The sequence below is a fragment of the Dendropsophus ebraccatus genome, chromosome 15, assembly GCF_027789765.1.
Source record: "Dendropsophus ebraccatus isolate aDenEbr1 chromosome 15, aDenEbr1.pat, whole genome shotgun sequence".
Classification (NCBI taxonomy): Eukaryota; Metazoa; Chordata; class Amphibia; order Anura; family Hylidae; genus Dendropsophus; species Dendropsophus ebraccatus.
The window spans coordinates 51,056,013-51,069,123 of record NC_091468.1 but is presented as its reverse complement, the minus strand read 5'-3'; the positions used below and the strand labels follow the sequence as shown (position 1 = coordinate 51,069,123).

Here is a 13,111-nt window from a genome sequence, read left to right as displayed (position 1 = left end):
TTATGGAGGCAATCACTATATGGTAGAGGATACTGCTTGTCTCACTTTACATCCATGTACTTTGCAGCACAATGGAGTTGCACTTAGCGTACCTTTTGACGCCTTTAGAAGCAGGAATTATAATGCGTTACTTTTGAAGCCTGGTATTAAATTAGTTATGCCCAATTATGTATATAATATACGCATGAAATGACCATTCATGAATTACAATGGTCGACTACATCTGTCAAACAATGCTCCAGGAACAGATACAGACAATGGCCTTGAACAAGATTTATTTATTCTATCCGATCTAGGGACAATCCTGTCACTTTAACTAGAATTACATAGGCGACTGTCCGGTCACAAAGTCAAACCAACACTGTCAATCAGCGAGTCATCAGGGGTCGTCTTGTATGCGGATATGACGGCGGGGTAAAACATGACAGTGGGGGTCAGACTCTAGCACGTTCAGCTAGAAACAATGGGGGAGATTTATCAAACATGGTGTAAAGTGAAACTGGCTCAGTTGCCCCTAACAACCAATCAGATTCAACTTTTAATTCCCCACAGACTCTTTGGAAAATGAAAGGTGGAATCTGATTGGTTGCTAGGGGCAACTGAGCCAGTTTCACTTTACACCATGTTTGATAAATCTCCCCCAATGACTATGACAATGCTTCTCCATCAAAATCATAACTGTCCAAGGTTGTTGGAGTACGACAGAAAATCTGATATCCCAATGCTAAAAAGCACTAGTGATGAGCGAACATCCCAATGTTCAGTTCGGATCCTGAACACCAACATAAAAAAAAAATATGATTGTGATCGCTTTTCCTCGTGCTCGCCGAACATTGAAACAAATAACAAACGTACAGTAGAAGCGTATGTTTCGGGGCGTACAGATTATGAGTTGCAATGCGTAAAATACGTTATAGTGGAGCAATTATGAGGTGCGTAGCATTAGCGTATCTTATTTGCCCGTGCGTATATACAAGATGACATGCATACATGTATCACGCAATACGTGCAAGGAATGCTAGGCCGCAGCGTACACTCAGCTCAGCATGTCAAGATGTCCCAGTGTGCCTTTCGTTTTGGCCTCAGAGAACTCAAATACATGTGAAGATAGTGGACCAGATGGACTATGAATGACGCCTGGTCACTACAGGATTAAGAAATAAATCCTTATAGTGCTAAAACTCTGGATTCTGTCACCCTCCCTACACTGACAATTTCACAACATTGTATGTCCTAGTCGGTCAGCCCTCCCTCCCTACACTGACTAACTATCACTGGGAATATTGCTGCCTAACTAAATTCAGATGTTGTCCCTGCTCCTTTCACTCTCCCTACTGAACAAGAATCAGGAAAGACTGAGAAAAATTACCTCAGCATTGTGTTTTTATAGCATGTACATAATGGCGCTAATCGTCACGCTAATCGTCAAGCTAATCGGCAGTAGTGAACATGGCTACTACATTACCTGATGTGCCCTTCCTTCCCCACACGTTCATTGGCTCTTTTTAAAGGGGTACTCCAGCGGGGGTCTATTTTGGTATCTGGACGTTACCCCCCCCCCCCCCCCGATCCAGCGGCGGGTCCCGCATGGCGGCGCTCCGGTCCCCGGCCGCTTCCTGGTGTCTGACGCGGGCTCGAGACGTGACGTCTCAAGTCCGCTCAGCCAGTCAGTGACAGAGGCGGGATCTGAGCAGACTTGAAATGGATCCCACCTCTGTCACTGACTGGCTGAGCGGACTTGAGACGTCACGTCTCGAGCCCACGTCAGACACCAGGAAGCGGCCAGTGACCGGAGCGCCGCGATACGGGACCCGCTGCTGGATCCGAGGAGGGGAGTGGACGTCTTTTCAATCAGCCACCTCCTCCCCGGCCAGATACCAAAATAGCCCCCCCCCCCCCCCCCGCTGGAGTACCCCTTTAAATTGGTGGGAGGAAACTTACGCAGTTGTGTACATCGCAAGATAAATGTTCAGATATGTTCGAAAATGATGGTTATAACCATTCCGATCATCAACCAAATTGTTCACAAACAATTAGCGTCACGTTCGTACAAACATATGAAAATTTATGAACATGTTCGCTCATCACTAAAAAGGACTCTTAAATTAGAGAGGAAACTTATTAAAAATGGCAAAATAATCTGTTTTATAGAAGCATTGTTCATACAGCATGCTCCATCCAGTTCAGAGAGAATACAACCTTTTCTGTAGTCATTTGCACCAGTTACATACAACTGTGAACCCTGTAATAAGTTTCATCACTAGCCCATCCTAAAGGAAGCATGCTGTAATGGCTCAATCTCTGTCAGAGTAAACAGTCGCTCCCTACTGGAAGTGTTTGCACAAAGCCGCCTCATGTTCCTTGGAGCCGTGCTGCCACGGAAGGAAACTACTCCATACATGTCCAGGAACGTATAGAAAAAGCAGCAATCTGATTTCACACCCTTTTCCCTAAGATTCTTCTTTATAATTGCTGCATTTCTTAGAAACGGTTGTTATTTTTTGTTTTATGACTCATTGTTATAGTATTTCACGATGAAAGATCTTCCTTGGTTAATGTTAAAGTAAAAAAGAGAGACATTAGGAGATACCTTAGAGATCCCTAAAGGTCTCCAACGATCATTCGGCTGTCATTTATTTCTCTTGATCGGTTCCTATCCTCCCCATACACAGGAAGGTTCGGCACAGCAAAGCATTCCTGTGTTCTCTATGGGGAGGTAAGAGGTAAGCCGCAACTAGAGAGCTCTTGCTGTGGCTTATCACTCCCGAAACAAAGGGGTCGGGCTTGTTTTTACGTCACACCTGATCCCTATTTCAACCTCCAGATATCATCTGTTGGTGGGCGGTCAGGAGAGCCCCATATACCTTAGACTGATGGCCAAACCCACTGCGAGCCTTCAAAGTCTAAGGCGTATGGGGAACCTAAAGTTTCACTGTCGTTTCACAAAATTTTTGACATGTCATAGTGGTATGTCAAAAGTTTTGATTGGTCTGGGTCTGAATGTTCCAACCTGTACCGATCGGGAGATAGAGCCGGTTCTGTGTCACATGACCAGTCGGCTCAGTTTTTTCCCCTTCCTTATGATTTCTTGGACATTCCACCCCTTTCTGACACTCATATAGGACATGTGTAGTTAAACAATAACTATGGTGATGTCACTCGCCTCACCTTCTGGCTGTAATAGGAGATCATGTATGAGTAAGAGACCTGGTTCACCTCTGAATAAATAGTGGGTGATCAGGGAGAGGCAGAGGATGGGCTTTTTACTAGTGGAAATGTGGTTAAGTAGACTTATTGGAGTTTGATATTAATATGTGGAAAGGGCAAGCCATCATATTAGGATTACAAGGGGTCCGACCATGATTCTAAGGGTACAAACACACACACCGTATACGCAGCAAATACGCAGCAGATTTAATGGTGCAGATGTGTTCAGTTATTTAGATCTAATCTGCTGCGTATTTGCTGCGTATCGCAGCAGTAAATATGCTGCGTATACGGTGTGTGTGTTTATACCCTTAAAGTGAAGAAGCTGCAGCACAGAATTTTGCCGACACAGCAACAAACCCAGCCACCTGCAGTTCACTTATATAGACCTGTATTGTGGTTCACTGTGCAGGGAAGGGCTGAAAGGATTTCCAAAGGTCGGATACCCACTGAATATAATGTTAGGTAGGTCTACTGACATGATGTCCAGCCATGTACAGTAGGTTCAAAGTGTAGATTGGATATTCAGACCCCCACCAATCTCGACAACTAGTCGGGAAAAGCGTTTAGATGAGCGCTTCTCTCCCTGACTCGCTTCAAAAGGCAGATTATATAGTCAGTCTATGGAGCCTGTCACTGACAGGGAGAGCAGAGAGCCATGGAGTGGAGAACTCAAAAGAAAGCTTTTCCTGGCTAATTCCTGGAATAAGACGTCTTCCTTAAAGTGTCTGCCCCCCTCCAAACCCCTTGTACAGTCAGATAGCTGCTTTTAATCCAAAATCTCTTCTGGGGGCCGTTCGGCAGGTGATGCAGTTATTGTCCTAAAAAAGAACTTTTAAACTTGCAGCCCTGTGTCAAATTGGCGTGGCCTAGAGTGTCTATGCTCTAGGCCTGCGACGCCTCTCCGTCCATCCTCCCTGTCCTCTTCACCATTAGGAATGCCCCTGGACAGATTTTTCCTATTCATCACTGTCCACATGAGTCTTAACGATCCAGCACATGTGCAGTGTTCAGACAAGAGGTGATTAGGAGAAATCCTGCCTGGGGCAGGTATTAACTGTAATCACCTGCTGAACGGACTCCAGGACAGAAGCTATCCAACGGTACAAGTGGTTGTGGGATGGGGGTTGGGGGACAGATTGTGGGTACAGAGTCGCTTTAATGTTTATGTATTTTTGAAGTAGCTTTTGTATGGTCCAGTTATATATATATATATATATATTTCACCAAAATGTCAGTGGAACTTCAAGTCAACCAGCAATAGTCATAGAAAACTGGTCATGCCTGGTAGAATCCCATCCTTGAGCATACAGCAGTAAACTGAAATCAAGGAGAAGGAAACTGTTGGTATAGACAGACACAGAAAGCAACAGGTAATATATTGACAGAACACAATCTTAGCTGCGCTGACTAGAGAGATTTTGATTTCTTAGGCCTTGTATGCACTGAGCAAATTCATGCTCATTTTGAAGCATCAATGGGAATTCCGCCTGTAATAAGCCTCCCGTTGAGTTTAATGGGATTTCCACAACTCCAATCTGCATCATGATCATTTTGGTGTCAGAAATGTTTCAGATTTAGGCTATGTTCACACAGCGTAAAAGTACTTTGTACGGTGTGGAACACTGCCTGTTCTTCTATGGGATCTCAGCCAGAGCGTATACACATTGAGTATGCTCCGGCCGGGATCCCATGCGGCGCCGCAAAAAACTGACACGTCAGTTTTCTGCGGCCGCAATTCAGTGAATTGCGGATGCAGAAAGACCTGTCAGTTCACACAATGAAGCGAGCGGCTCCGGGCGCTTGCTTCATTGTGTGCTATGAGAGATCTGATGTGGGCGCACGCTGATGCCCCCGCATCAGAACACTGCGGCCGGATGATTTTTGCAGTACTGGCTGGGATGATCTTTGCAGACAACGACCGTTCCGTGACCCGGCCGGGTCACGGAACGTCCAGTCTCTTACGTAATGTGAACATAGCCTTATTGTGGATATTTCCCAAAATGTGGATATATCCCAAAATTTACCAACCACCACACAGACCATGCAATCTGGTTCAGTTCACTAAACAGAGATTAAGGATAATTCGCTCTAGCAGTAACGCAGCAATACATGCATAACATATTGCCAGTTTGGGTCATTAGACTCCCGATTGAGCAGGACTTGCACCGTGGTGTGGACAATAAATGCACCCATATTATAGTAGTCTAACTTCCTCAAGTTTGCCGAATTACTAGTTGCCAATTTCCCCATATTTCTTATGCAACAATGTTTGCAGCATTTATGATACTGGGAGCTGGGAAATGGATGTAAGGCTTCAATGCAAACCTGTGCTCACCAACCCCCAAACCAGCAATACCATTTTACTGCCGACAGTAAATTCTTCCAGGTCATGTGACTCAAAACCCACCTGGTGCCGTGGTTGGGAAGAAAAACGTTCTTTTATTCTTGAGTAGCAGTGTGAATGAGGCATGGCCTAGGGCATTCTTGACCTAGGCCCGCAACACCTCTCCTTTATCTTCCTCCCGCCCCACTTATCAGTTACGCCCCCCGGGATTAATTTCTTCTATTCAACCCTGGTTATACTGTGCATGCACCAGAGTGATTGCAAGTGGTGCAGGTGCAATGATGCTGCCAAACTTCTTTTTGTAGGCCACCATGTCTAGTGCACCTGCACAGTCTTCAACAGCATTTGGTATCTGAAGATGGCGCTATTCCGATCTGCACCTGCGCTACTTCCGATCGCTCCAGCACATGCACAAGGGCTAAATAAAAGAAAGGGGGCGGGACTAAAGATGAGGGGGGGTGCAAGGAAAAAGAAGAAGAAGCGTCACAGGCCTAGGGCATAGACACCCTAGGCCACACCTCATTGACACTGCTTCTCATGAATATAAAAACGTTTTTCACCCCAATCATGGCACAATTGGATTTTGAGTCACATGACCGAGAAGGATTTACTGTTAGCAATCAGAGTTGGCGAGTACAGATTCACTTTAAGTAGAGGTGATTTGCCAATAATTAAAAATGCGTATAGTGTCTGGAGACAGAAGGCCATTGACTAAATGTTAATCACTGTATCCCCTTGCAGTGTAGGGTCTCCATTGGCAGCCAGGGCTATTGGTCATATCAGGTTGCTAGGTAACAATGCTTTTTCCCTCTACTCCAGTGGGCCTCTGCTGTAGGCCTCAGCCCTGTGGATACAGCTCCCCAGCTGTAGTAAAAACTTCCATCATAACCTGAAAACCTGCAGCTTTCAGTGCATGATGGAAGTAGTAGTTTTGTAGTTTTACAATCAGCTGGAGGGCCACAGATTGCGGAACACTACTATGGTCAATCCAAACACCATTTTTTACGTGTGAAAACTTGGTGTAAACGGAGGAGAATACAGTTAAATAAAGCAGAAGAGTTCACTTTAAAAAGTACAGCACATTAACATAACTATACATTGTGATATCTATGGAGCATGGGATCATTTCCCTACAATAGTAAAGAATGCATCCATATTTATATATATATGACAAGTAACAACGTCAATGCTTTTCTTAAAGGGTGCAGCGTGATAACAGGTATGGCTGAGCAAAGAAGCAGAGGATGTGTATTTAGGTCACCATGGGGACAGTACACACAGCCAGCATGGCCGCTAACAATAGAATGAACTCAATGATTTCCTCTGAGCATCTATAACATATATTTTCTTACTTTATATGAAAAAAAAACAAAAAAAAAACATTTTATCAAGTTAAACCCTTTAACCCTTAGAAGACCCGGAAAATTTTTATTTTTGTGCTTTCGTTTTTTCCTCCTGGTGTATTTAACGCCATAGCGCATTTTTCCACCTAGAGACCCAGATAAGCCCTTATTTACTGCGTCACTAACTGTACTTTGCAATGGCAGACGTAATAAAATACATAGTGAAACCAGAAAAAAAATTATATATGTTGTGAAATTGGAATAAACCAAAAACGCTATTTTTCTTATTTGGGGAGGTTCTGAGTTTACACCGTTTGCCTTAAGGTAAAACTAACTTGTTATACATGTTCCTCACAATAATATGTAACTAGTATAACTTTTATTTTATTTGATGGCTTTTCAAAAATTAAAAACTTTTAACAAAAATAAATGTTCCTTAAAAATGCTCTATTCCCATGCTTATAACTAGTGATGAGCGAACATACTCGCTCGAGTATTAGGCGTGTTTTTTATTGTTATGTTTGGATTTTAAGAGGATTTCTAAATAAAGACTTTACATTTTACTTGGAGCTGTGGACTTCCACTTTTTACTGAGTATTAGGGTACTCGATGGTACTCGTTACTTGGATGAGCATCTTGCAATACTCGAGAAAATCTCATCATCCGTTTCCTGTAAGTTTCAACGTTTTTTCTCAGCCAATAAATATGCAGGACACTCTTTGGTACATCCTGCGATCACGTGGGACCCATACATGTCGATAGCAGCGATTGGTTGGCCAGATCAGATGACCCTGCCATATAAAAATCTCGGCTGTCGAGGCTTGGCTCACATGCATGCTGGAAGAGATCAGGGACAGAGCTGCTGCTGGTCAGGGAGAGCGTTAGGGAGGGAATAAGTGTTCCAGTAGGCAGGGTAAATACTAGCGAAACAACCAAACAGCCCTTGTAAGGGCTTCAAATCGTTTTTAAATTGTATTACTACAGACTGCTGGCTGGAACTTGCAGTGCAGCTACCACAATTTCAGCAGCACACTGTGGTGATCAGCTGCTGGCAGAAAGGGGACATTAGGTGTTGAATACAGACCCCTAAGAAGTGCTCAGTACTATTTTATTGGGACCTCTACTATATTTTCTGATTTCTGTATTTCTTACGCAAGGCATATATCTAAGTTCACTACTGCTTGCACAGTGTAAAGAGGGTGTCACAGAGTGTGTATAGGTGCAGCCCCCAACAGATTTATCCCACAGCTGTTGCCCAGAATTTGGCATAATGGTGCGATTAGGCAGCCTTAGAGGTATCCATACATGCTGCCCCTGCTGTTTCCTGTGCATTTCCTTGGTGTGTCCATCATTTTCTGAGGTTGACAGGTTTTCACACGACCTTCCCTCTACCAAACTTGGGTCCCCTGCAAAAATGCTGAAGTTTCCTATTGACTTCAATGGGGTTAGTTACTCGAAACGAGCACTCAAGTATTGGGTGATATTTGTCTCGAGTAACGAGCACCCGAGCATTTTAGTACTCGCTCATCACTACTTATAACGCTTTTACTTTTTGGGGCTATGGGGCTGTGTGAGTTGTAATTTTTGCGCCATGATCTGTATTTTTTATCAGTACGTTGTTTGCATATATGCGTCTTTTTGATCACAATTTATCTGAATTTGATGTGACCAAAAATGTGCAATTTTGCACTAATGCCATTTACCATGAGAGATTAGGAATATGATAATTTAATAGTTCAGGCGAATTTGCATGCGGCGATACCAGACATGTTTATTTTTTTATTTATTAATAAAATGGGGAATGTGGGTAATTCAGAATTTTATTAGGGGAGGAGATTTTTTATGGATAATTATTATTTTTTTTACACACTAACTAGAAGTCCCATTACGGCCCAAATGCCGGGATCGGGGGGTGGGGTGGTTCAGTCACTAAACCACTAACAATGGGGTAAAAAAGCCATTTAGATGCAGCTGTCAACTTTGACAGCTGCATCTAAATGCCTAATTAGCGGGCACGACGATCTGACCGTGCCTGATAATAGCTGGTGGCATATAGCACCAGGGACTGCTGCTGTTCAGAACGAGGTCCCCCCGCGGGACCCCTCTGAACACCCCTAGTGGCTCCATGACGTACAGGTATGTCATGGGTTGTCTAGGGTCTAATATGTCACGAAAGTATAGCTTTAAAGGAAAGGTGCCCATACACATTATAGAAATGAGCAAATCGAACTTGCCAAATCAAGATTCGTTGAGAGAAAGATAGGTAGAAGCAGGTCAGCTGATTCAATTGGTGTTAAATAGGGTCCATTTACACAGAAATAGGGTAAATAGGGTCTATTTAGGGTCCATTTACACAAAAAGATTATCTCACAGATTATCTGCCAAAGATTTGAAGCCAAAGCCAGGAATGGATTTGAAAAGAGGAGAAATCTCAGGCTTTCCTTTATGATCTGATCTCTGGCTTTGGCTTCAAATCTTTGGCAGATAATCTTTCTGTGTAAATGGACCCTTAGAATCACCCGTCATGGGACATCTTTAGTGCTTTATAAAAAATATTAAATGTCTTTTCATATAAAACTCTCCTGGTTCAATTTAACTCTTCAAATCACCTGTCAGGGAACATCTTCAGTGCTCTCTTAAAACTGGGTCTGGCAGGATAAAAACAGTGATTATACAGCAGTCATATACTGCTCCTGATTCAATTTAACCCTGTAAAGTAACTGTCAGGTTAAATTTCCTAAAAAAAAAAAATTGAATATGTCCACAATTCTTTCCCCTCTCAGGGTATGACTAGTGACAGATCTAGTAGTGAAGGTGGGAAAGGTACAAGTTGTCCTTTTGGTGGTGTTAGCAGCAGGTGTGGCAACAGGGTAAGATCCTGTGGTCATGTTTTGACTAGCCAGCCTGTAGTCCTAGATCGGTTTACACAAAGCTTGGAATCAAACTCGTAGCCATCAAGATCCGTCAACTGGCCGTTCGAGGCCCTAATGGGTTAAATAGAGTGCTGCTTCTGCTAATGCTTCCACCATCAACTGGCTGTTCTAGGCCCTACCGGGTCGAAGAGAGTGCTGATATTGCTTCCACTGTTATTTGGCTGTACTGGGCCCTACTTAGTCCAAAAAAAAGATGCTGGTGTCTCCACCTTCAACTTTTTGCCCTAGGGCTCACTTGTTTTGTGGCCAAACCTGTTATAGGGCAAGTTCTAGATAAATCTTATTTATGTCTGTCTTTGGACCTGTGAGGTCACTGAGACCGCTGTTTTCACTACTTACCAATTCCCACAGTAATACTCTCTAAGGCAGTGGTAGGGAACCCTGGCTCTCCAGCTTTTGCAAAACTACAACTCCCATCATGCCTGGACAAACAAAGCTTCAGCTTTGGTTGTCCAGGCATGATGGGAGTTGTAGATTTGCAACAGCTGGAGAACCATGGTTCCCTACCCCTGTTCTAAAGGTTTGTTCACATGGTTATTGAAAAAAAGTACATTTTTTGGCACAGTTTTGCCAGCAAGCGCTCCTAAGAAGTACATGGCACTTAAAGTGAATGTACCATCAGGCCTGGGCTGAAGCACTAGAGGCGGGCCGACCCACCCCTAGTGGGAGGAAACCCCCGTCCCTGTATGACACTGCTCCATTAGAATCAATGGAGCTGTGTCATAGAGGGGCGGGGATTTCCTCCCACTGGGGATGGGTCGGCCCAACTCTAGTGCTTCAGCCTGGGCCCGATGGTACATTCACTTTAAAGTGACTGTACCACCAGGCCCAGGCTGAATACTCTAGGCAGGCCGACCCACCCTTAGTGGGAGGAAACCCCCGCCCCTCTATGATAGGTTTCTATTGATTCTAATGGATTCTAATGGAGTCACGTCATGGAGGGGCTGGGGATTCTTCCCACTTAGGGTGGGTTGGCCCGCCTCCAGTGCTTCAGCCTGGGCCTGGTGGTACAGTGCCTTTAATTTTAAGAGTGGCTTTCAAACTTTAAAAAATCAATGGGGAATTTTTTTTTCAGCAAAACCATTACAGTTCTCACCAGGAGATCAGTATGGTAGTATGCTTACCTGTTTAGCATCATAGACAACAGGATAAGAGATATTGCAAATCTGATGGCAGCAATCGATTTCGGACACAATTATAGTCTTGTTTGATATGCTACACGGCCACCCTCCCATTAGAAAAAACTTACCCTTGATCCAATATGGCGGCCATGTTCCAGACATAGCCTAAAACACTGGTCGCCTAACCTATTACTTGCTGGGGTATTCAGCATCTTCATGCAGTTTCAAAGACTGCACAATGCCAGGTACGCTTTGAAATTCTTTACTGCCAATCCATATAGAAAATTTACACAAGATATTAAAGTACACCCCCCCCAAAAAAAAAACCCTGTAAGAATGGTACCCAAAAAGCACTCAAAACTTTTTTTGCCAGAAATTTTATGAGCAATAAAATATGGGCTAAAAAAAATACTGTGTGCAGTTACACCATTGTGCATTACTTTGCATACAAGATCTGCAACCAGCTACTACTGATAAGGAAACATTCCAGCATTTACCGTAATAATTATTTCTATAGCACAGACATATTCCGCAGTAGTGTATAGAGTGCTCACATTGACCCGGTCACTAATCAGGATTACTATCTACATTCCAAGAATACTGGAAAGACTATCCAGGTCAGGATGGATCTATTAGAAAACTGATCTGTCATTATAAACAGAAGCCATGAGGCTAGTGTGAACAGAGGCTACTAGGGATAGGCCCAGATAGGACGTTCTATTTTAGCCCTAATAGGGTTAATAAAAAAATAGCCGTTTCTCTAATTAGGAAGAGCCAACAAACATTGAGGGTCCCATCATTTTACAGGGGGGATACCCAAAGTTGAATGAGGGCGCAGCACATAAGTGAACTGTGATTCTACACGAGAAGAGATTTTTGCTCTATAAAATGTTTATACCCGAAAATTGCCGAGGTGTTAAGAAAGTGCCAGAGATTTGTAAATCACTTCTATTAAAAGTCTTCCAGTACTTATCAGCTGCTTTATATCCGGCATATCTATGTCTATGACATACAGCAGCTGATAAGTATGGGAAGACTTGAGATTTTTTAATAGAAGTGATTTACAAATCTCTGATTTAAAATATATTATATATATTTTATTTTTAATTTTTTCCGCTGGAGTACCCCTTTAATACTAACTGATCACAATAAGCAGCGGATTACAACACAGTCCCACTACAAGGACTTACTACTGTATGTCATTTTAGTAACCGGCATGACATCACCACTGTAGGGAATACTTTTTGAAACTTTTTCTAGTAACATCATAGATGAGTACTCATTATAAAGTCCCTTTTATAGAGATATACATGAAAGTTATCCAGCAATGTATGTATCCTATACTGGCCGGGTCCGTAAAGTAGCATTGATTGATAATGCACCAAGCCATCACTATATAAGTACTGTATATAACATATAGTATAGCGTTCGTGACCACTTACCTGTAGTGTTTTAGTAAATCCATTCTTCTTGCTAATCCCATTGAGATGGTTTTGGTGCGGTTTGTGCGTCCCATTACAAAAAGCGAACTTGGGCTGAGCCATTGGAGAAAACTAGACAGCACTCATGCAGCACATACATACAAAAAGTGAAGTGCTCAACCACAGGTAGTCAACCAGTCTGTCAGGCTTATCCAGGGAAAGGGTGTGGTAGCACGGGGAGGAGGAAGCAGCCAGCTCAGGCTTTCCTTATCCTACATCACACTCCTTGAAGTCAACTGTCACCTTTATACACCTATAGACCTCTGGGCACGTGAGAAGCTTTTTGTGTTGACTTCATCTGCCGATGTCTCTTGTCCTTCTAGATGGGAAAGGTTGCTAAACAACGGACACTTGTAAGGAGCCCCTTGCCAAGACACAAGACGGCTGCAAGTGTGAAGGAGACTGATTTAAAGAGACAGAGCACTAGTGCTCGCAGTCTTCGTATAGTAGTATAGTAGGTTATTCACCAGGACAAGTGTGTGTTAGAGCTAATCATTTACTGGCGGAGAACTCCTAACCATTCACCTCAAGCTATGGAGATTAGTTTACCCGACCAGGGTATTGAGAACTTTATTACTCCTATACAGCAACAGGAATCGCATGTTCAACATGCCTTTCTTCAGGTGTTTTTTTTTTTTGTTACCTTTTATCTGTAAAAAAAAAAAAAAAAAAAAATTAT

General features: G+C 43.1%; 1 protein-coding gene across 2 annotated transcripts in view; it reads right to left on the bottom strand.

Annotated features, from left to right (window-relative positions):
• LOC138774569 (serine palmitoyltransferase 3-like) overlaps positions 1–12,568 on the bottom strand; it is a 54,229-nt gene extending 41,661 nt beyond the window's left edge. The window contains exon 1 of one of the 2 annotated variants that reach the window (XM_069955573.1): positions 12,394–12,568. In XM_069955573.1, the coding sequence (XP_069811674.1) occupies positions 12,394–12,495 (102 nt within the window). In that variant the 5' untranslated portion in view covers positions 12,496–12,568. Of the gene's footprint in view, positions 1–3,168; positions 3,216–12,393 lie in introns of those variants that run through there. The other variant, XM_069955574.1, reaches the window with a different exon arrangement.
• Positions 12,569–13,111: the final 543 nt, after the last annotated feature.